General features: G+C 41.0%; 1 protein-coding gene across 1 annotated transcript in view; it reads right to left on the reverse strand.

The window, feature by feature from the left end:
* The window catches only part of MAP3K12 (mitogen-activated protein kinase kinase kinase 12), a 35914-nt gene extending 15994 nt beyond the window's left edge, over window positions 1-19920 (reverse strand). The window contains exons 1-8 of the mRNA XM_015820228.1: window positions 19455-19920; window positions 15230-15413; window positions 12442-12633; window positions 10584-10742; window positions 10069-10227; window positions 5093-5201; window positions 4641-4750; window positions 3154-3270 (exon numbers count right to left, since the gene is read on the reverse strand). Of these exons, the coding sequence (XP_015675714.1) occupies window positions 3154-3270; window positions 4641-4750; window positions 5093-5201; window positions 10069-10227; window positions 10584-10742; window positions 12442-12633; window positions 15230-15413; window positions 19455-19920 (1496 nt within the window). The remainder of the gene's footprint in view (window positions 1-3153; window positions 3271-4640; window positions 4751-5092; window positions 5202-10068; window positions 10228-10583; window positions 10743-12441; window positions 12634-15229; window positions 15414-19454) is intronic.
* Window positions 19921-21531: the final 1611 nt, after the last annotated feature.

Consider the following 21531-nt stretch of genomic DNA (forward strand, 5'->3'; position numbering starts at 1 on the left):
GTTCCAGCTCGCGGGACTGGCCTAAGGGATTTTAAAGGGGTTTTAATTACTTTTAAATTTGACGTATCTAAATATTTCTTTTTAATCAATTTTTAATTAGATGTATATGTTAGTATTTTAATCATTGTCAGCCGCCCTGAGTCCGCAAGGAGAAGGGCGGGATACAAATGTAATTAAATAAATAAATAAATAAATAAAATGGTCCGCTGACTTTTGCTGACTTCTGCTGACTTCCTGCTGACCTTCTGCTGAACATAACTTTCCACATATACCCGTGTACATTGGAACCCGCATCCATCAGCTACTTTCAATTCCTCTTTTCCCACGATTACAATACTCATGTTCCAAATATACACAGAACTACCTACTTTGCAATTTCACAGTGCACAAAGCTCAGCAGATTACAAATAGTATATCCTTATTGTGAAACAATATAGAGTTCGAGTTAAAGCTTTGTTTTAAATCACTACTGTGGGGCTTATCTCAGGTTTGCTCCAGCCTCATCTTGTTATATGAGGAGGGGGCTATATTTTCATCTCCCACACAAACAAATACTATTTGTGGACTCTTCTGATAAAGTGTAGGTTCCTAGTTTTCAACACAAAGTCCAGCTGTCAGAAGAGGACACTTAAAATACAACTCATCGGTTGTTATGTATCACATCAGTCATTCTTGAGAGCCAGTCTTCCTGCAAAGGAACATTGATAGTGGATGTGCATGGTATGTTGCAAACAAATACTTGTGGACTCTTCTGATAAAGTGTAGGTTCCTAGTTTCAACACAAAGTGCATCTGGGTTTTTTTGTTTTCTAATAAGGCAGATGTTTAACAAAGAGGATCCTCAGCTTCCAAAGTTGCTTTGGGCAAACACTCAGAAGGAAGGGTTTTTACTGTTATGGTTGGCACCAATTCTAGTCACTTTCCACAAGCAGCTGAAAATGGAGTTCTTCCAGAGGGCACTTATAAGGGGCTGATGTCAGACACTGCCTGGAATGCAAGTTTTATATTTTTGACTGCACAACTTTTGTATTTTGTCTACCAGTGGCCCTCGACGTACGACCACAACTGAGCTCCAAATTTCTTTTGCTAACTGAGACTGTTTTGCCCCCATTTTACGCCATTTCTTGCCACAGTTGTTAAATTAATCACAGCAGTTGTTAAGTTACCAACACAGTTGTTAAGTGCATCAGTAAACCTGGGACACTGCAACCATCCTAAGTCTGAGTCAGTTGCCAAGCATTTGAGTTTTGATCATGTGACCATGGGGATGCTGCAACGGACATAAGTGTGAAGTCACTTTTTTTAGTGCTGTTGTAACTTTGAATGGTCACTAAATTAACTGTAAGCTGGGGACTACCTGTAGTTATTGTCATTTATTGTTTTGTTAAATGTTGTGAGCCATCAAGATTCTGGTTACAAGATTCTGGTAGGATATACATGTGATAGACAAACAAACAAACAAGTGACCAAAAAATTGTGAGTGGACATACACCCACACAAAAAGAATTCCCAAGAATGTGGCAGCTGCTCCTCTCTCTATACCTGTACTCCATTTGGGGTATGACAATGCATATATGGGTGTGGAATTAAATTGAAATGTAAGGTGTAGAGTTTAGAAACTGGGATGTGGTATTAAAGCTTGCTGTGTTATGCATTAGTACATTTTATTTCTTGGAGTATTGTTTATTCAGTTTATCAAGCTTTCATTATAGAAATAAATGTTCTTTCTGCTTTCAATCAAACTGTCAATGCTGCTAACATCAGATGTGTTTGCTTTGACAACAGTTGGAGATTCAACCATTTTCTTCTTATGTTTTACTTCTAGAGTTAGAGTTAGAGTTAGATGATGCTGGGGGGAGGAATGTGCATGAGAGTTTAGCTAGACATAACAATACCGGACCTAGTGTGTGAACCAAGGTTATTGAAATAAGAGATGATAAGAATTGGCCGGGCTGAAGAACTGAAGGGAAAGCCTGCATTTCAAACTAATCGGAGACTGTGATTTATGACTGTTAATTGGAGAAGGGAATTATGCTTTGATACTATGTGCTCAGGGGAGAGGAATTCAGTTTTTGACTTCGATTGTGTTAGTGTCGATGCTATGCTTCCCAAATAAAGATTCTTTAAGGTAAACAATGCCTTGAAGTTCTTTGAAGAGTTTCATCTGTCGGAACCATGACACAAACTTTATATCATGAGTTTACCTTAGTATGGTCGTTAACTGCTCCATGTACAGATAGTCCTCATTTACCAATCTCAATAGAGACTGACAACTCCATCACTAAGTGGCACAGTCATTAAGCCAGACATCACATGACAGCACTGACTTACGACATCAGTTGTCACTTCTTGCTGCGGTCATTAAATAACTTCTTGCTGCGGTCATTAAATAAATCACCCACAATCATTAAGTGCAACATCACATGACTGTGACTTGTGACTTCACGCTGGCTTCCCTATTGACTTTGCTTGGTGGAAGCTGGTTGTGAAGGTCACAGATGGTGATTGAGTGACCACAGAAACTGCAATGTCTGCAATTGTGAGGAATGGTTGTAAGTCTCCATATTCAGGACCCTTATGACTTCAAATAAAAAGTCAGTAAATTAGGACCAATTGTAATGTAGCAAATAGGAATAAAAGCTTCTTGGGTTCCATAGTAAGCTTCTACTATGAAGCACTATTTTTCCTGCTCTGTAATCTACCTGATCTTCAGAAATAAATCAAGGTGAGTTCTGGAAAGAGGTGTGTTGTTCAAGTTTTAAACTTGACACCTTGAGACTGTCTTTCCTCTCTTAACACAATCTACTCTATAGGGTTGTTGTGGTATAATAAATTGGAGGAGATTGCTGTAGAAAAGATGGTTGTAAATTAAATATATATATATATATATATATTTTGAGGTTTTCACGGGTGTTTATATGTGAGTCTTTGGTCATTCGGGTTTTCTCCCATGTAAGATTAGAAGTATCATAGAGAAGCACAAAGCTAAAAGCACAAGCCTGATGATGATGAATGTGATTTCATCGAAACGTCGCTATGATACTTCTAATCTTACACGGGAGAAAACCCGAATGACCAAAGACTCATATATATATATATATATATATATATATATATATATATATATATATATATATATATATANTAATCTTACCGAAGCAGCTCTTTCTCCTTCAGCTCCAACTGCAACATAAGGGAATTGAGCTCCATATAAAGGTTGTTGGCCCGTTCCAGTTTACGTTCGTAGTGCTCCCGGATATCCAGGGCATGCCTGCAAGCAGGAGAGGGGAGCAAAGAAATCTTTCAAACATATAAACAGTTCGTGATTTTGTTATTTATCTATCCGTTTGAGCTCAAGCTTATCCTCTCACGACTTTTATATGGGGATCATCTTAGCCTCACACAACTCTGTGAGGTCAAATGGGCTGAGAGCGACTGACTGGTCCAAAGTCACCAAGGAGCTGAGAGGTTCCCCCAGCTTTGATCCACCTCGATCACTACATTAGATTCAGTAGCACGCTCAGGTTCTGGCTGCTATGGTGTGGAGAATAAAAACAGGCTGCAAGCTCCGCCCCTTTTAGAATGGGCGGAGCTTGTATCACAGGGCTCTGACAGTGCTTTCAGAGGCTGCTGTTCATTTGACAGTCCCTTGCAGGGCATCAGTCCAGGTATAAGAAACCAAAGGCAAGGACTCAGGTGAACTCAGAAAATTACAGGTCCTAGCATCTTTGGTATTTGATGGAACATCACTGCAGGTTTAAGAGTCATTAAAAAAGAGGAAGATGCGTTTAGCAGAAGTAGATACATTTATATAGTCAGATTTGTTTTATGTCTCGGTTTTCCAACTCTAACTTTATTCTGTTCTATTTCTTCATTGTTCTTTCCTTAAAACGACAACACAAGAAATGTACTTTTTTTAAAAAAAAAAGGTGCTTCTTAAAAGACACATTTTTGCAAGCAAGTTTGACAAATGCAGTCTTATACATTTTTCACTATATGTATTTTCATATGCATTTTCTTCATTATCTACATTTTTTCTTAGGATTTATTCTTCTTAAAGCTCTGGAATACATTCCATAGCATGTAAATGTCAAACAGTTGCATTCCGGTTCGCATATAGGCTTGGGAAATGGGGGAAAAAAGTTTTAATTGAAATGCAAATTAAATTAATTTACCCATAAGATTAAGCCCAATTCAATTTACAGATAACGGTCATTAGTTTTAATAAAAGGAACGGTGTTGAAATAAAAGACAGGGGAGGAATTGTCAAGATTTTTGCTTCAATTCTGAGGAATACAAAATTGCTTTGCTGATGGGGAACCCTCTCTCCCCCCCAAAAAAATATTGGTATTTTCAGCATGCCAGCAGATGCAAGGAATATACGTCATTATGTATAAACTTATCATGACAGGTGGCAGCAGTCAGCCATTCCTGGCTCTGCATGAAAATGTCAAGTCTAGAGTGGGAGGTTGAAGAGTGACAAATCTCATTTTTAGTACCACTAGGAAAAGAACAGAGACATGTCCATATAGCCTCCAGAAGTGCAACTCAGCTCAGATGAGACTTCACCTTTTGTTTATAAATACATATATAGGTATAGAATCTTCTCTCTATGCTTTAATGGTTTCATACTAGCCTTACCTGAGCTCTTCTCGCCGTCGGTGAATCAACTCCTCTTCCAAACGGTGTAGACATGTCCCCTCTGATTTGATCTTTTCAAAATGGAGCTTCACTTCTTCTCGCCATTCGGCCTGGGGAAGGAAAAGAGAGCTCCATAAACTCATTTCCTGAATCCTTCTGGCTCCAAGTCTAGAGAACAGAAAACTGTTTACAATGATGCTGCTCTTGTAGGTGATGACACCCAATGCATGGTATCTGTTCCATAATGTGAATAAGGAAAGGTGGAGCTATTCAACCCTCAGCAAAAGATGCATTTGTTTGTGAAAAGTTGTTGTACAATTTCAGAGATTAGTTTCATCTAGTTTGTTTTTTATATTATTGTTCGTAACTGCATTGTAAACGACTTTATAACGTGAAAAGAGGTCTATACATTTTTAACGCAATTTAGTACTAATTTTGCCAAGGAAGCCCACCTGGGATTTGAAGTAGGTTTCTTGCGGTGTGGACAGCACATCAGCAGAGGCAATATCAAGGTGCAGTAGGATCTGCCGGAAGGATGGACGATTCCGAGGTTTGCTATTCCTGATGAAGGAAGACAGAATACACTGAGGGGAAGGCACACAGGGTGGATTCATAGCTTGTTGGGTGGTATGGCTGGGCCAAGAGCAGGGAGACACTAATTCAGGTCCACCTTTAGCAATAAAAGCTCATTTGATGTAGTTGTGGGTAACAAAGATGACCCTGAAGAGATACATCATGGGAACTGTGTCCTAGGCAAAAGGGAATGAAGTGTTTTTAAGTCCAGAAGAATGAGCTGACATTTGGAAATGGCTCAGGCAAACCCCTCCCTGATGCACTGGAGTAGAAGAAGAGGGAAGAGACGCAACACAATCCGACTTGCAAGATTCTGTTATTATAGTCAATCTCAATATAAGTAATTTTAGGCTTGCTATGGAGTTGATTTCCAGGTCTTGTCTTCCTAGTGAGGTGGACACTTGGTATATTGCAAATGTCGTGGAAAAACCCAATGGAAAAGACAAGACAGCAACACAAAGCAATAATTCTTACTTTAAGATTCAGAGGTTTATTTTTCTAAATTTGGAACATAGCATAATAACACAACATCACTTACATTAACAACCCATTGCAATGAGGACCATACGGTATAGCAGATTCCAAAAGGACAGCTAGAGGCCAATGGCAAATCCATCAGGTCCAGACCCAACCCTTTATACCCTTTCTCATTCTAAGACTGTAGTCAGATGGTCCGCTGACTTTTGCTGACTTCTGCTGACTTCCTGCTGACCTTCTGCTGAACATAACTTTCCATATCTACCCGTGTACATTGGAACCCGCATCCATCAGCTACTTTCAGTTCCTCTTTTCCCACGATTACAATACTTATGTTCCAAATATACACAGAACTACCTACTTTGCAATTTCACACTGCACAAAGCCCAGCAGATTACAAATAGTATATCCTTATTGTGAAACAATATAGAGTTCGAGTTAAAGCTTTGTTTTAAATCACTACTGTGGGGCTTATCTCAGGTTTGCTCCAGCCTCATCTTGTTATATGAGGAGGGGGCTATATTTTCATCTCCCACACAAACAAATACTACTTGTGGACTCTTCTGATAAAGTGTAGGTTCCTAGTTTCCAACACAAAGTCCAGCTGTCAGAAGAGGACACTTAAAATACAACTCATTGGTTGTTATGTATCACATCAGTCATTCTTGAGAGCCAGTCTTCCTGCAAAGGAACATTGATAGTGGATGTGCATGGTATGTTGCAAACAAATACTTGTGGACTCTTCTGATAAAGTGTAGGTTCCTAGTTTCAACACAAAGTGCATCTGGTTTTTTTTGTTTTCTAATAAGGCAGATGTTTAACAAAGAGGATCCTCAGCTTCCAAAGTTGCTTTGGGCAAACACTCAGAAGGAAGGATTTTTACTGTTATGGTTGGCACCAATTCTAGTCACTTTCCACAAGCAGCTGAAAATGGAGTTCTTCCAGAGGGCACTTATAAGGGGCTGATGTCAGACACTGCCTGGAATGCAAGTTTTATATTTTTGACTGCACAACTTTTGTATTTTGTCTACCAGTGGCCCTCGACGTACGACCACAACTGAGCTCCAAATTTCTTTTGCTAACTGAGACTGTTTTGCCCCCATTTTATGCCATTTCTTGCCACAGTTGTTAAATTAATCACAGCAGTTGTTAAGTTACCAACACAGTTGTTAAGTGCATCAGTAAACCTGGGACACTGCAACCATCCTAAGTCTGAGTCAGTTGCCAAGCATTTGAGTTTTGATCACGTGACCATGGGGATGCTGCAACGGACATAAGTGTGAAGTCACTTTTTTTAGTGCTGTTGTAACTTTGAATGGTCACTAAATTAACTGTAAGCTGGGGACTACCTGTAGTTATTGTCATTTATTGTTTTGTTAAATGTTGTGAGCCATCAAGATTCTGGTTACAAGATTCTGGTAGGATATACATGTGATAGATAAACAAACAAACAAACAAACAAACAAGTGACCAAAAAATTGTGAGTGGACGTACACCCACACAAAAAGAATTCCCAAGAATGTGGCAGCTGCTCCTCTCTCTATACCTGTACTCCATTTGGGGTATGACAATGCATATATGGGTGTGGAATTAAATTGAAATGTAAGGTGTAGAGTTTAGAAACTGGGATGTGGTATTAAAGCTTGCTGTGTTATGCATTAGTACATTTTATTTCTTGGAGTATTGTTTATTCAGTTTATCAAGCTTTCATTATAGAAATAAATGTTCTTTCTGCTTTCAATCAAACTGTCAACGCTGTTAACATCGGATGTGTTTGCTTTGACAACAGTTGGAGATTCAACCATTTTTTTCTTATGTTTTACTTCTAGAGTTAGAGTTAGAGTTAGATGATGCTGGGGGGAGGAATGTGCATGAGAGTTTAGCTAGACATAACAATACTGGACCTAGTATGTGAACCAAGGTTATTGAAATAAGAGATGATAAGAATTGGCGGGCTGAAGAACTGAAGGGAAAGCCTGCATTTCAAACTAATCGGAGACTGTGATTTATGACTGTTAATTGGAGGAGGGAATTATGCTTTGATACTATGTGCTCAGGGGAGAGGAATTCAGTTTTTTACTTCGATTGTGTTAGTGTCGATGCTATGCTTCTCAAATAAAGATTCTTTAAGGTAAACAATGCCTCGAAGTTCTTTGAAGAGTTTCATCTGTCGGAACCATGACACAAACTTTATATCATGAGTTTACCTTAGTATGGTCATTAACTGCTCCATGTACAGATAGTCCTCATTTACCAATCTCAATAGAGACTGACAACTCCATCACTAAGTGGCACAGTCATTAAGCCAGCCATCACATGACAGCACTGACTAACGACATCAGTTGTCACTTCTTGCTGCGGTCATTAAATAAATCACCCACAATCATTAAGTGCAACATCACATCACTGTTACTTGTGACTTCACGCTGGCTTCCCTATTGACTTTGCTTGGTAGAAGCTGGTTGTGAAGGTCACAGATGGTGATTTAGTGACCACAGAAACTGCAATGTCTGCAATTGTGAGGAATGGTTGTAAGTCTCCATATTCAGGACCCTCATGACTTCAAATAAAAAGTCAGTAAATGAGGACCAATTGTAATGTAGCAAATAGGAATAAAAGCTTCTTGGGTTCCATAGTAAGCTTCTACTATGAAGCATTATTTTTCCTGATCTGTAATCTACAGATCAGGTGAGTTCTGGAAAGAGTTCTGGAAAGAGGTGTGTTGTTCAAGTTTTAACCTTGACACCTTGAGACTGTCTTTCCTCTTTTAACACAATATGTAGGGTTGTTGTGGTATAATAAATTGGAGGAGATTGCTGTAGAAAAGATGGTTGTAAATTAAATGTATATATATATATATATATCTACATTACATCATCTGCCAAAATGTTGTCCATCTCTGTGTACTATTTCAAACTCATTCAGTAATATCTGCTAGTAAACATCTTTAAAAAAAATTCTTGATGTCCCCAAGGAATCTGTGAAGAGCTATAATCTGGAGGACCACAGTTTCTTTAGCCCAGATGTAAAGGAAAGGAAACCTTGATCCCAATAGATCAAAAGTGAACTCAACATATGTAAAGAGAGGCATTCCTGGAAATATATAATTCATTACAAAAAGACATATGTCATTTTGGGTTCCTATGACATAATTTGGTTGACATATTTTGGTCCCTCATGAATAGAAGCCAGAGAAGTGTATCTGAAAAACACATTGTAATTTTTTCCCCAATTATATATTAGGAGGAAGATAAGATGTGGAAAAAGTCAGGCATTTTATTACATTTAATTGGCCTTCAAATTCCATTAAAACATGAATAGTAATCTTCCCAATCTAACACTCTGTAAATTTTAGACTACAAGCCCCATCAATCACAGGCAGGACATCGCAAGGCTATCAGATCTGGAGTATATTCCTAGGGAGCCCCAGCTGTGGAAAGCAGCATTAATATGTAAAGGCTGATAGAAATGTTCCTGTATGGTAAATACTCCATGTGGTTGTAATGGTGAATAAGATAGACTTCAATCTATTGTTACCTTCTGGGAGGAGGCTTCGTGGTATCCGAAGCAGAACATCCAGATTCAGCCACAGTTTTGTTCCATACAGAATAAATCTTGTGAACTCTCAAGCTTCCTCCTTCCGTTATATATTCAAGATGGACAGTGTTTACTATTCATATGTTATGTATATGTAGGGGTGTAGGTCTATACATCTGTTGTATATAGTATATATGTTGTATGTATATAGTATGTTTAGGTGTGTGTCATGTATGTGTTCACTTTGAGAGCGGGCAACTAAATTTCATTTTTGATGTGTGTTGTGCCCACAGTAAAAAATGACAATAAAGGTTATCTTATCTATCTTATCTTATCTAATCGATGTTTATTGTCTAGACCTATTTAAAGAGGCCATTCCATATATGCACAAAAAAGTATCATCTGGATCTCTGCAGGACCAAGGCAAATAAATAAGACTGGAAAATACTTGGGTTTCAGTTTTCTGGATCTTATATTATCTTAATAGCCCGAAAAGTGCTTTCCTTCTTTAAAGGTTTATTTTCTGAGTTTTGACATTTATTTAGTTGGGTTTTTAACTGTTATTTTTTCAAAAAAAATAATGAAACAAGGTTGCCTTTTTTCCTCCCCCCCCCTTTTTTTTCTATCCCCCCCATAGTGTAATTTTTTTAAAACTTTCCTTTCCTTTCCTTTCCTTTCCTTTCCTTCTTTCCTCTTCCTTTAAAACAAAAACAAAAAACAGGCCGGATGCAGGATTTTCTATTCCTTCAAGCTGTAGCCGAGCAGGGGCTGGCCCTGGGCTAATTCTTCCTCCCACAATCTATCCCAAGTTGCTGAGAGGTGATAGAACTTGAGAACTCACCAGCACTGCCTCAGGAGGATCTTGAAGCCATCTGGGCAACTGGTAGGCACAGGTAGATGGAGGCTATTACTGCCCACTCCCCAGATGATGGCTGAGGAGTCCACATCCTTGTAGGGAATCTCTCCAGTCAGCAACTCCCAGAGAACGACCCCAAAGGACCTGGGAAGAGATGAATGAAAAGTCAACTGAGTAGAGGAAGCCTCTGGCATGAACAAATATTCTCAGAGGGCTTCCCCTTTTATACTCTTCCCAAACAGGATCTCTACCTGGGGGCATATACAGATGAGACTAGGAGTAATAGACAAATAGATGTGGAGAGCACAAGATAAATCTGTGCATGAATAGGCATCTGTTTCTAGACCTTGGTGGGAGTTGTTTGGGCATGTGTTATGTGGATGATAGAAGCCAGAGCCCAGCGCATCTGGTGGGCACTGGGTTGTCCTATGCTTCGGCCACCCACTCAGACCTTCCCCAGTCTCTCCACTGCATCTCTTTTGGGTTTTAGCTCCCCTTACCAGATGTCAACCTTCTCAGAAACAGGCTCATTCCGAATCACTTCAGGGGCCATCCAGGCCACGGTGCCAGCAAAAGACATCTTGGTGCTCTTGTCACTGAGCTCTTTGGAGGTGCCAAAGTCGGAGATCTTCACCACATCATCATATGTGATCAGCATGCTAAGTGAGAAAAAAAGAAATGGAGTCCAGGGCTCCTTCTGAGATACACCCAGAGGCAAAGTGCCATCAGTTAAGGGGGATAATATATGAATATTATATGGAATACTCCTCCATGGAGTAATAATAATTTATTAAATTTATATTGTGCCTGGCTCTTAGAGACTTGGGCAGTATGTTCCTTGGAGGTAGCAGATAGCTTTGCCACAAAGGTTCTTAATTTGTGTGGTGGCATTTTAAAGGAATCTAGTGTATTGTCTACTTCTTTAACCTATATCTTGTTGAATGGTTCATAAAGCATTATTTTTTCCTCAGTTATTTACAACTTTGTTGGAGTATCTGGACAATCCCAATTTTACCTCCTTGTCCCCGAGCAATTCTGCTGTGTCTTATTCCTAAACCAAGATTTATGCAAATTTCTCCTACTGCCCTTAAACCAGGGGTCCCCAACCCCCAGTCTGTGGATCAGTACCGGTCCACGGCATGCCAGCAACCGGGACACACAAACAAGCAAAACCCCATCCGTGGGATGCAGGCAGCACACAAAACCACACACTCTCCGGTCCGTGGAAAAACCTCTCTCCACAGAACTGGTCCCTGGTGCCCAAAAGGTTGGAGATCTCTGCCCTAGACTATAAAACACCTGGAAATCACAAAACTAACCACCAAGAGAGACCAAAGAGGACAGGGCATGGTTACAACCCCTACTCTTCTTATTTCCTCAGCAAAAGTAGGAGGTCTGCTCAGCTCTGAGTGAGTAAATGATGCCCTCCTCCACCTGGACAGACAGCACTGCAGCCGCTGACCTCCACCCAGCTTTTTGATTGATGGTGAGGGAATGTGATGCCCTCCTTGGCAACCCTATTTAATTATGGAAGGGGATTGCTCACATCTGTTCTTTGCCTTACAGATAATCCTCAAGTTACGACCACAATTGAACACAGAATTTATGTTGCTAGGTGACAGTCGTTATGGAATTTTCCCCACTTTATGACCCTTAATGACACAGTTAAGTGAATCACTCTAGTTGTCAGGTTAGTAACACGGTTGTTAAGTGAATCTGGCTTCCCCATTGACCTTGTCAGAAGGTCTCAAAAGGTGATTGCATGACTCCAGGACACCGCAACCATCATAAATATGAGTCAGTTGCCAAGCATCTGAAGTTTGATCACGTGACCCTGGGGATGCTTGCAACGGTTGTGTGAAAAACAGTCATGAGCCACTTTTTTCAGTGCCATTGTAACTTCAAACAGTCACTAAACGAACTGTTGTAAGTCAAGGACGACCTGACCTTTTGTCACCTTCACCATTGTCTTCCCTGAAGTCTAATTTACATGGTAAATCTCCTTGGAGATAAGCATTATTTTGTTTGCTTATTTAGGAAACACCACCCTCCATCCTCAACCTACTAGAGGTGCAAAAACCATTACAAGAAACGGTTGATGACCCTGAATTGTACTCAGGCATGAAAAAGAGTTGAACCAGTGAACCAGTTGAACCAGTGAGCAAGAGGCAGAGCAGACTACCAAGCCTTCCCCTTAACTATAACATTTGGAGAAAGATTTTGAACTTTCAAAAGTGAGAGCTTTTGTTTCAGCAGAAGAAAAAATAATACACCACCTTGCCCTCAATAACCCCAAGTTTCTTGCCATTGCCTGACTGGCAAGTTAGTTTCCTGGAACTATTTAGCTTCCCTTCTTACTTGGGTGACTTCAGGTCTCGGTGGATGATCTTATGCAAGTGCAGGTAGTTCATGCCACCAGCGATGCCCATGGACCAGTCCACCAACAGCGAGGGGGTAACTTTGCGTCCAGCACGTAGCACCTCATAGAGTTGGCCCTGGGCACAGAATTCCATGATGATGCAGTAACAGGGAGCCTGGGTGCACACACCCCTGCAAGGAGCGAGAAAGGACAGGGAACACCAAAATGAGGATGGTCTACGAAGGACCAGCAGGACATTTAACAGTGGCGGAGAAATAACACCAAATCCTGCAAAGCTTAGCATGCTCTTTGAAGAGATTTTGTGAATGATGATCTCTGGGGAGACAAAGAGCCAGGATTCACTTCTGTCTTATGTCCCAGCAAGAAAGCCTAATGTTTAATATGTGGGAAGGGCTGCTGTTGTTCAGAGACAAGCCAAAAGCTGTCCCTAGTGCCGCCGCATTACTTGTGGAAAATTAGGATGTTGCACATCTTCCTCTCATTGTAAACGGAAAGACCATCATTTCTGTTCCCCACACAATGCTCCCACTTTCCCCCCACCCAAATTATTCAGCATTCTGTGGTCCAGAACTTTTTGTTGTTATTATTGCAACTCAACAGTGTGTTGGGGGGTCCTTCTGCAGTCTTCATTATGGATTGAACCATTGAAAATATAAACATTCATTCACCTATTGTAGAGGGCATAGGAATGATCTTGAAGGACAGGAGGAAGAGACTCTACCAAGGCCATGGTCAGATAAGAGGGGCTTGAGTCTGCCCCAAGGAACTTGAGAAAATGTCTCAGACAAGCCCCATCCCTAGTTCACATGAAGATAAAGAGAGGAAGCACATTCAGACTTGCAATATTCTATCTAAAATCAATTGGTTTCCTTGTCTATCTTGTAGGGTTGACAACGATATATAAATTGCAGTGATGGCAAACCTTTTAGAGACCGAGTGCCCAACCCCCCACCGCCCCCACCACCCTCGCCCTGTGGCCACCCACCACCTCCACGGCCTGCCGCAGATCGCCCAGGTGGCCCAGCAGCACCATGGTGGCCACGCCCTCTGCCCGCGCCCCACAGCATCATCTGCACATGACGGGGCGCGAGGGCGGAGTCTTGTCCCCACTGCCTGGCTGCCATGTCCTTGGTGGTGAGGAGGGGGGTGCGGGGGAAGGCAGGGCTGGGGCGACGGCGCACATGCCCAGAGAGAGGGCTCTGAGTGCCGCCTCTGGCATGCGTGCCATAGGTTCGCCACCACTGGACTATTGGAATATGAAATGCCATTACTAGATAGATACTCTTATCTATTCCATATTTGGTGACCACAAGATATTTGGGACTACAATTCTTAAAAGGAGAATCAGCTTGATATAGAGTTTGAGGAACTCTATAGAGTTGATATAGAGTTTGAGGAATGAGTGTAAAAATTGAGAGAATGTGAGTTCTAGTTCTGCGTTAGGCAAAAAGCCAAGTGGGTGACCCTGGGCCAGTCACTATCTCAGCCCCAGGAAGCAGGCAATGGCACTTCTGAAATCCGGGAAAAAAAACTTCAGAAACTTGTTTAGGAAGTCATCAAGAGTCAACACTCACTCAAAGGCACACAGACAATCTTAGAAACAGCTAGCAGTTAGGAAATGTAAGAATTATAGCCCAATGTATCTGGAAATAATTTTGCTGGTTCTACAAGATAGGAATTATGGGAGTTGTAATTCCAACATTTGAAATAGCATTACTTATTTTATACAGTATTACTGTCCTGTTTCTTTCCAGCGAGAATCAGCTAAGGTCACACTGGATTCCAAAGAAATGTGGCAGAGCCAAGATGAAACCTAATTGTGATGCAATGAGCATTACAATTCAATTTACATTTGCTCATTATAGTTAATATGATTACTTTTTGAGTATCCAATAATCTTCTCCTCCCATGTGAAAAATTACAACTAGGTGGCAACATCTAAGGAGAGGCTGAGTACAGCATCCAAGATCTTGTCTCACAAGTTGCCCTGATTTAAAGGGCTAGTACTGGGAAGTTGTGGTTCCAGAAAAGACATTATAACAGTGATGTTGAGCCTATGACATGTGTGTCAAAGATAACATGCCACAACATTTTTGATGATACGTCAGCATTCACCACCACCTGACAAGTACTCTCAAAAACATGGACCATCCTTGTGCAATTTTTGGGAGGCTGCAAAGGTTGTGCAAGAATGGGGTGTGCTCTCACATGGCCTCCAAGCCTTCTGGAATTTGTGCAAGAGGGCCATGTTCTCTCGTGGCCTCCTGACCCTCTGAAAATCATGCATGTTTTTGCACAGTTTTTGGAGGCTGCAGAAGAGCATTCTCCAAAGCTATTTCAAGAACAAAGGCCTCATGCAACTGGAGCAGCCTTGAGTTGGCTGCAGAGGCCTGTCAACAGAAAGAGAACATAGTCTAAAGGTAGGTGGCAGATGGTAGATCCTGGAGAGTGCTGGGCTGTGAGGGCAATCACACCCTTCCCCAACATTTAGGTATCTTGGGAAATGGTACAAGGCAGCCTTTTTGAGTGGCAGTGGTGGTGCTAGGGTGAAGTCAAGGCCTGGTTCTCTACTTCAGGCCTAGCCTCAGTGTGTTGCCAGAAACACAGCTAATCAACTGCTGTGTGCTGTATGTGTTGAAGGGTGAAGGAGAGGAAGTAAATTATGGTGCTTGGCAAAGACATTTGCCCTGTTCAACTATCCTCAGGAAGACTTCATTCTTAAGAAAGGCAGTGCCATCTCCCTCTTGCCAATGCTGACCCACTCACTTGAAAGTGATGATGTTGGGATGCTTGAGCTTTCGCAAATGTTTGATATCCGTCTCCTTGAGGACTCGCACCTTCTTGACTGCAACTTCCTCCCCATGGAAGCGTCCCAGGAAGACAGCACCTTGGGCCCCACTGCCTACCCACTGCAAGTCCATGATCTCTTCAAAGGGTACCTCCCACGGGTCTGCATGGAGAGGAAAAGAAAGTGGTAGCCATGGGTTGTTCAGAGGAAAGCAGACTTTTCACCCACAGGGCAAAAATTCCTGCATAATGTCATCCAGGAACAACTGAAGTTATGCATATTGCAGGAACACTGCAAATATGAACACTGCAAAGACATGGCATTCAATAAGCTGAGAATGCATTTTAAAAAAAACAATGCCAATCAAGTTTCTTGCTAGCATAAAGAGGACTTGTAATAACAACAACAACAGCAACATTGCTTGGATTTGCACATATAACTATGCAACTACATTACAAAATCTCAGCAAATAGATTTTTGGAAAGAACTTGATGTAAGAATTGCCAGCTGTGATTTCACACTGTTGTGTATATAATAACAGCAATACAATTTTATATGCCGTCCAACTCCTATTGACTCTGGTATGGCACTCTGGTAATGCAACTTCTTGTTTGGAGAAAGGGAAGAAATGATTTCTGATGACAGGGTGGAATAATCAGTCTAGCATCTCGCTGCCCATGTCCTTATAGCATCAGTCACATTTTCATACGGATGGTTCCATTTATTTTGGGTGCCATAAAAAGGGACCGGAAGAAAATAAATAAGCAGGAAATTCAAGATTTAACTCAAAATTTGAATAGTATTCTGCATTCCTCCATGTTTTTTTTCAAGAGGGAAAAACTATATGAATGGCATTCAGTCATGATACGTATCTCTGAAGTATTTGCTACCAGTAGAAGCCACTGAATAAAAATGGAAGGTATCTTCTGGGAAGATACTCATAAGAATATCTTCCCAGAATTCGGAAGTCATCCCATAATTGATAAGTTGCCCATTTTAAAGTATGTTTGAGGGGAAAAAATATCTGGAAAAGCCATGTTCAAACTGAAAAACCTACATCCAATATTTTGGCTGATTGGATCCATCTGGAGATTTGCTCCCCTTAGTGACCCTTCTTTGAGTGGTGATGAAACAGATGTTTGCTAGTCCAGGGGTAGGCAACCTTGGCTCTTTTATGACTCGTGGACTTCAACTCCCAGAATTCCTGAGCCAGCCATGCTGAGGGGAAAGGGAGAGGTTTCCAAGCTGAGCCATGCTGGCTCAGGAATTCTGGGAATTGAAGTCCACGAGTCATAAAAGAGCCAAGGTTGCCTACCCCTGGACTAGTCCAAAGGCAGGGAACCTGAACCAATTGGATTTTCTTTGCCTACAACACCAAACTGTGCTGGATGTTACCACAGCATAGGCATTTCAAAGAGGGGAAGTCTCCCACCCCACCCCTTTTTAAAGAAAAAACAGGATCAGGATTGAGAAGTTATGATTCCGGAAAAGACACAAGAACCTTCTAAGTATCTAATTTTCTACTTAATCAGAAAATGGATGCGATTGCTCCCAGCTTCCTTGGTCCTGTCCATTTTGTGCAAGGTACAGTAGGTGGGAATGATTCTTTTCAGTTGCCTCTTGGAAGAGAGACTTTGCTTTTCTTGATGTGCAGGAGAAAGTAGAAAGCATTTACTTGTCCATCTATTCCAGCCTGTGGGAGCTGGGCTTCCTCAAAAGAGACTTGCCTGAGGCTCTGGTTTTAAAAACCTTTCTGTCAGCAAGATTACCATCTCTATTTTTGACAGAATTGCACTTCCCAAAGCAGACTTTTTAAAATAATTTGAGAGTTCTCCTGGATTCTCATCTCCTGGTCAGTGAGCAGTTAGCAGCCATGGCATAGAAATCCGGCATTTACAGAAATCCATCTTTTGTGCCAATAACATCCTTTCCTAGTGTGTGAGGCTATGCTCACAGTTACTCCTGCTCTAGTGACCTTCTAGTCAGACTACTGCAATACATCCTCCATAGGGCAACCTTTGAACACCTGCTACTGGCGTTCCTCACTTTGTCAATATAATGTCTCTGCTCAGCTACTAGTAAGATTCTGGCTGCAATTCAAGGCATTGACTGTCATATACAAAACATTACAAGACTTAAGATCTGATTACCTTTAGAACTTTTTCTCTTGTTGCTTCTGCCTGGCTAATAAGAACTGTTAAAGAGTTGGTGTGCTCTAGATCTGAGCTGTAAAGCATTGTGACTTTATGGGACACAGCTGAGCTGTGTCTTCTTTGTAGTTGCACCTACCCTATGAAACAGCACCCCTTCCCTCAAGATTTGAACGGCCTAAGTATGTTAGGCTTTCATAAATCTGTGAAAACTTGGCTCTTCCAGCAGGTTCGGGAATACAGTATAATAGTTTGTTCATTGTAGTCTACCTTGATGTTATAATCCAGAGGTAGGCAACCTTGGCTCTTTTATGACTCATGGACTTCACCACCACTGCCACTCAAAAAGGCTGGCTCAGGAATTCTGGGAGTTGAAGTCCACGAGTCATAAAAGAGCCAAGGTTGCCTACCCCTGGTTGGTTATCCCCCCTGATATAAGGTTATGTAGTATTATTGTATGTTGTTGTATGTTATATAGTATTATCGTATGCTTTGTTGCTTTAAATCCTGGCATGTGAGCAGCTTAGAATACCTTCAATGACTGAGGTAGCATGCAAAATAAATACTGTAAATGATCATATTCTTTTTGGTTCAAAAGAGAAAATAATGGTTTTTTTTAGGTATCTGCAGCTTTTTACTTTAGAGTCATGACCCCTCCATCTGTTCTTCTCCTTAGAAGCTGCAACGTCAGGCTTTCTCTGATTTTGAGAAACTTTAGTACTAAGCAAGTAATAATCTAATCTAATCAGCTCAATTGTACTCAAAATGTTTAACCATCAACATATCTGACTGGAAAATAAGAGGCAAAATGGCCATGCCACTCTGCTCAGGAAATAAAAACTGGGGATTCAACTTACCCAGCGACTGGAAAAATTTAAAAAAATTATCTGTAGGTTTTTTTTTGTAAGACTAAAGTGTTAGGTATTTTTGATCTTCACAATTACACAATTGTGCAATTTTCTAATGGTCTTCTCTTTGAGTCTCTAACAGTTCATTAGTTAACTGGAACATTTGGTATTGATAAAGTTGATTTTACCAATGTTTTAAGGATTTAGTTCAAAGGCAATACTCTAGATTGCTCATAGAAACAAACTGGCAATTAGCATAGCAACTAGCATAATTCTATTAAGATAGTTTAATTATGCCCATTTGGCTAGCACTTATTCAAATTCTAATTATGGCATTTGGGATCAAGTTAATTTCCACCCAATATATAAAGACAGCTTCTTATATAGCATTTGGCCTAATACCCTAATGATTATATGAATAGTCACTAGTGCAGGGGTCTTCAAACTTGGCCCTTTTATGACTTGTGGACTTCAACTCCCGGAATTCCTCAGCCAGGCACACTGACTGAGGATTTCTGTAAGTTGGTCCACAAGTCACAAAAGGGCCAAGTTTGAAGACCCCTGCACTAGAGCTTCATTCCTCATAAGTATGGTTAGCCTGTAAACTAATTATAACTAATTCCTGACCCAGATAGAATCAGAAAATCAAGGGTTCTTGAGGGAAGCAGTGGGTGAAAAGAATCATGCTACAAATGACTGACACTGTGAGAAAGCCTTAATCCAAACTAAGTCCAAAGTTCCCCATTGCCCCATGACTGATTGAATTGCCAATTGCATTTGGGAACATATGTTGTAAATAGGAATGCAGAAAATTCCTTACACTGAATCAAACACCTAAACCCATATTGTTCACATCAGACTGCTATATACTCCAGATGTTTTGAAACCAAACTCATGAAAATCCTTCCTGTTTGCTAATGTATACTGGTCTGATGAGAACTGAAATTTGAAGGCTAGGGTGGGTGGGGCTCCAAATTCCCTACTCCTGGTAGGCATGTCTGGAAAGAGTTCTCCGTGATTTAAAGAAGGGTCTTTCCCAGCTCCGCCTGGACATTCTGTGAACTGAACTCTTAGACATTTCCATATGGAAATCAACACTCAGCAATGGGCTTCCTTTCATGGATTACAATCAGAAGTCGTTATTGTAGGATTCTTTCAACGGGCCACTGCCCACTCTTGCTCCCGGTGGTCACCGTGTTCCTCACCTTCCTGTTGCTGTTTGTGTTCAGTGGAATATGCTTTGCCAATCATGGTCCAGACAGGTTTGAGGCAACCAAAAAGCCCTTCCAGAAAGCCACTTCCTGTCTGGCAGTGGATCCGTACTTGGTCAGCATGGTAGCGGGTGGGCCGGACTTCAGGATTCCCCACTCCTGCAGCGCCAGCTCCACCTCCCCCGCCACTACCAGCTTCATTCTCGTGGAGCTGTAGCACACTGTTGGCAAACTGTTCGTGGGTCTCCTCGCTGGGGGTGGGACTGTGTCCACTGCCTCCCCCTCCACTCCCATCTATGGGCAAGACGTCTCGCAACACACACTGTGTGGGCGTCAAGTCCTTCTCAGGGGTGCAGTCCGAGGCATCTGGATCCAACTTTCGGAGGGAACTCTCTGTCAAGATAGTGTTGAAACTGCCAAAGGAGGGGGAAGGCGTGCGGGTCTCGTGTAGGCATGCCATGATGACGCGTATCTTGGGGTAATGTGCAGCTAGTCCCTAAGAGGCAGAAAAAGAGAGAAAACGAAAGGGTCATGGATTAGGCAACTAGCAGGAATCAAGAGACTGTGGGATCTGCGAGCCAGGTTTTCACACTGATAAGTAACTCACGGAATATTAAAAAGAATTTGGAACATGGAACTACAGATAACCCTGAACTTAAAACCATTTGTTCAGTGAATGTTCGAAATTACAACAGAACTGAAAAAAAAGTCACATATGACCAGGCCTCAGACTTAATGACTGTTGCAGCACCACCCCACATGATCAAAATTAGGGTCCTTGGCAACAGGCATGTATTTATGATGGTTGCTGCATTCTGAGGTCGTTGCTCATGACTCTTTAGTCATGAGTGTGTATATGCATCCTTTTTGCTGAAAATGGCCGTACACACACATGCAGAGGCAACCAAGAGAATCTGGAAGAAGAAGTCCCTGTACATCTGAAATACTACGCGTGGTTAGAGTGGCTGGGTGAGGAAAAAATGGTGAACAAGAAAATGTTTCTTTCATATTGTTTATCTACTGTAAACTGCCCACTCTTAAAAGCTGCTTTTCAGCTTTGAATAAAAGTGCACGTATAATTTGGAATTTAACATGGAATTTGGTTTTGGATCCCTTGATGGAACACACTACTTGGGCTACATATCTAAGACTGTAAACCTTATTTCCTCTATATCTTGTTTCCAAGCTATTAGAGATCTAGTCAAGTAGTGTTCACCTATTAAGTCAGAAAGGTGATTGGGACATATGTTACATTCTTCTCTAGAGTTTACCCCAAAAAAACTAAAGAGGAAATTTAGTTATCAGTATCTTGCTTTACCCAGGTTCCTGATAGAGCAGAGCTATGTCATGGCACTTATCTTCTTCTATATAAATAAAAATGTAAATGTTCGTTTGTTCAAAATCTTAAATCTCCGAAAGTTCTTCACCGATTGCTTTGAAATTTTGACACAACGTTGCATTCGAATACGCGCGTGTTTTTATATATCTATATTATATAGATGTCACACCTGTGACAGGTAAAAACATGCTTTTTTTGAAAAACAGCACCATCTGTTGGACGTAAAAGCAACACATACTTTTACCAGACTAAGCCACAGCAACGTGTGGCTGGGTACAGCTAGTATTTCTTATATTTCCATTTCAGATCTTTCAGAAAAGCTAGAGGGTGTTTGGGGATAGAGTACAGTATAGGAAACAGAATGAGAATATGCATCCCTGTGCTTTTATTTGTTATAGGTTTATATTGTTTATGTATTTATTTATTCAAGATTGTTTTAAGCTGCTCCCTTTCCTCAAGGACTGCGAAGAGTCCTTAATGAAATCTTAATACTTGAAAGAGACTTCCAAATTTGGAAAGCAGTATATAAACTTGCATATTTAGAAGAATACATCTTTTTAAAAAAAGCACAAAGTCACACATTCGGATCTTCATGTACTGCTATTTCCTGTAACAGAAATCCTCATGATTTGTGAGAAACCTTGCAGGAATACAGCAGCTAGTGTTGTACAAAAGCCAAATTTTGGTGCTTGGAAGAAATCCTTAAGCAGAAGGAAAAATAGATAACATCTT

Source organism: Protobothrops mucrosquamatus, unplaced genomic scaffold (genome assembly GCF_001527695.2).
Source record: "Protobothrops mucrosquamatus isolate PMUCROS unplaced genomic scaffold, P.Mucros_1.0 scaffold1093, whole genome shotgun sequence".
NCBI lineage: Eukaryota > Metazoa > Chordata > Lepidosauria > Squamata > Viperidae > Protobothrops > Protobothrops mucrosquamatus.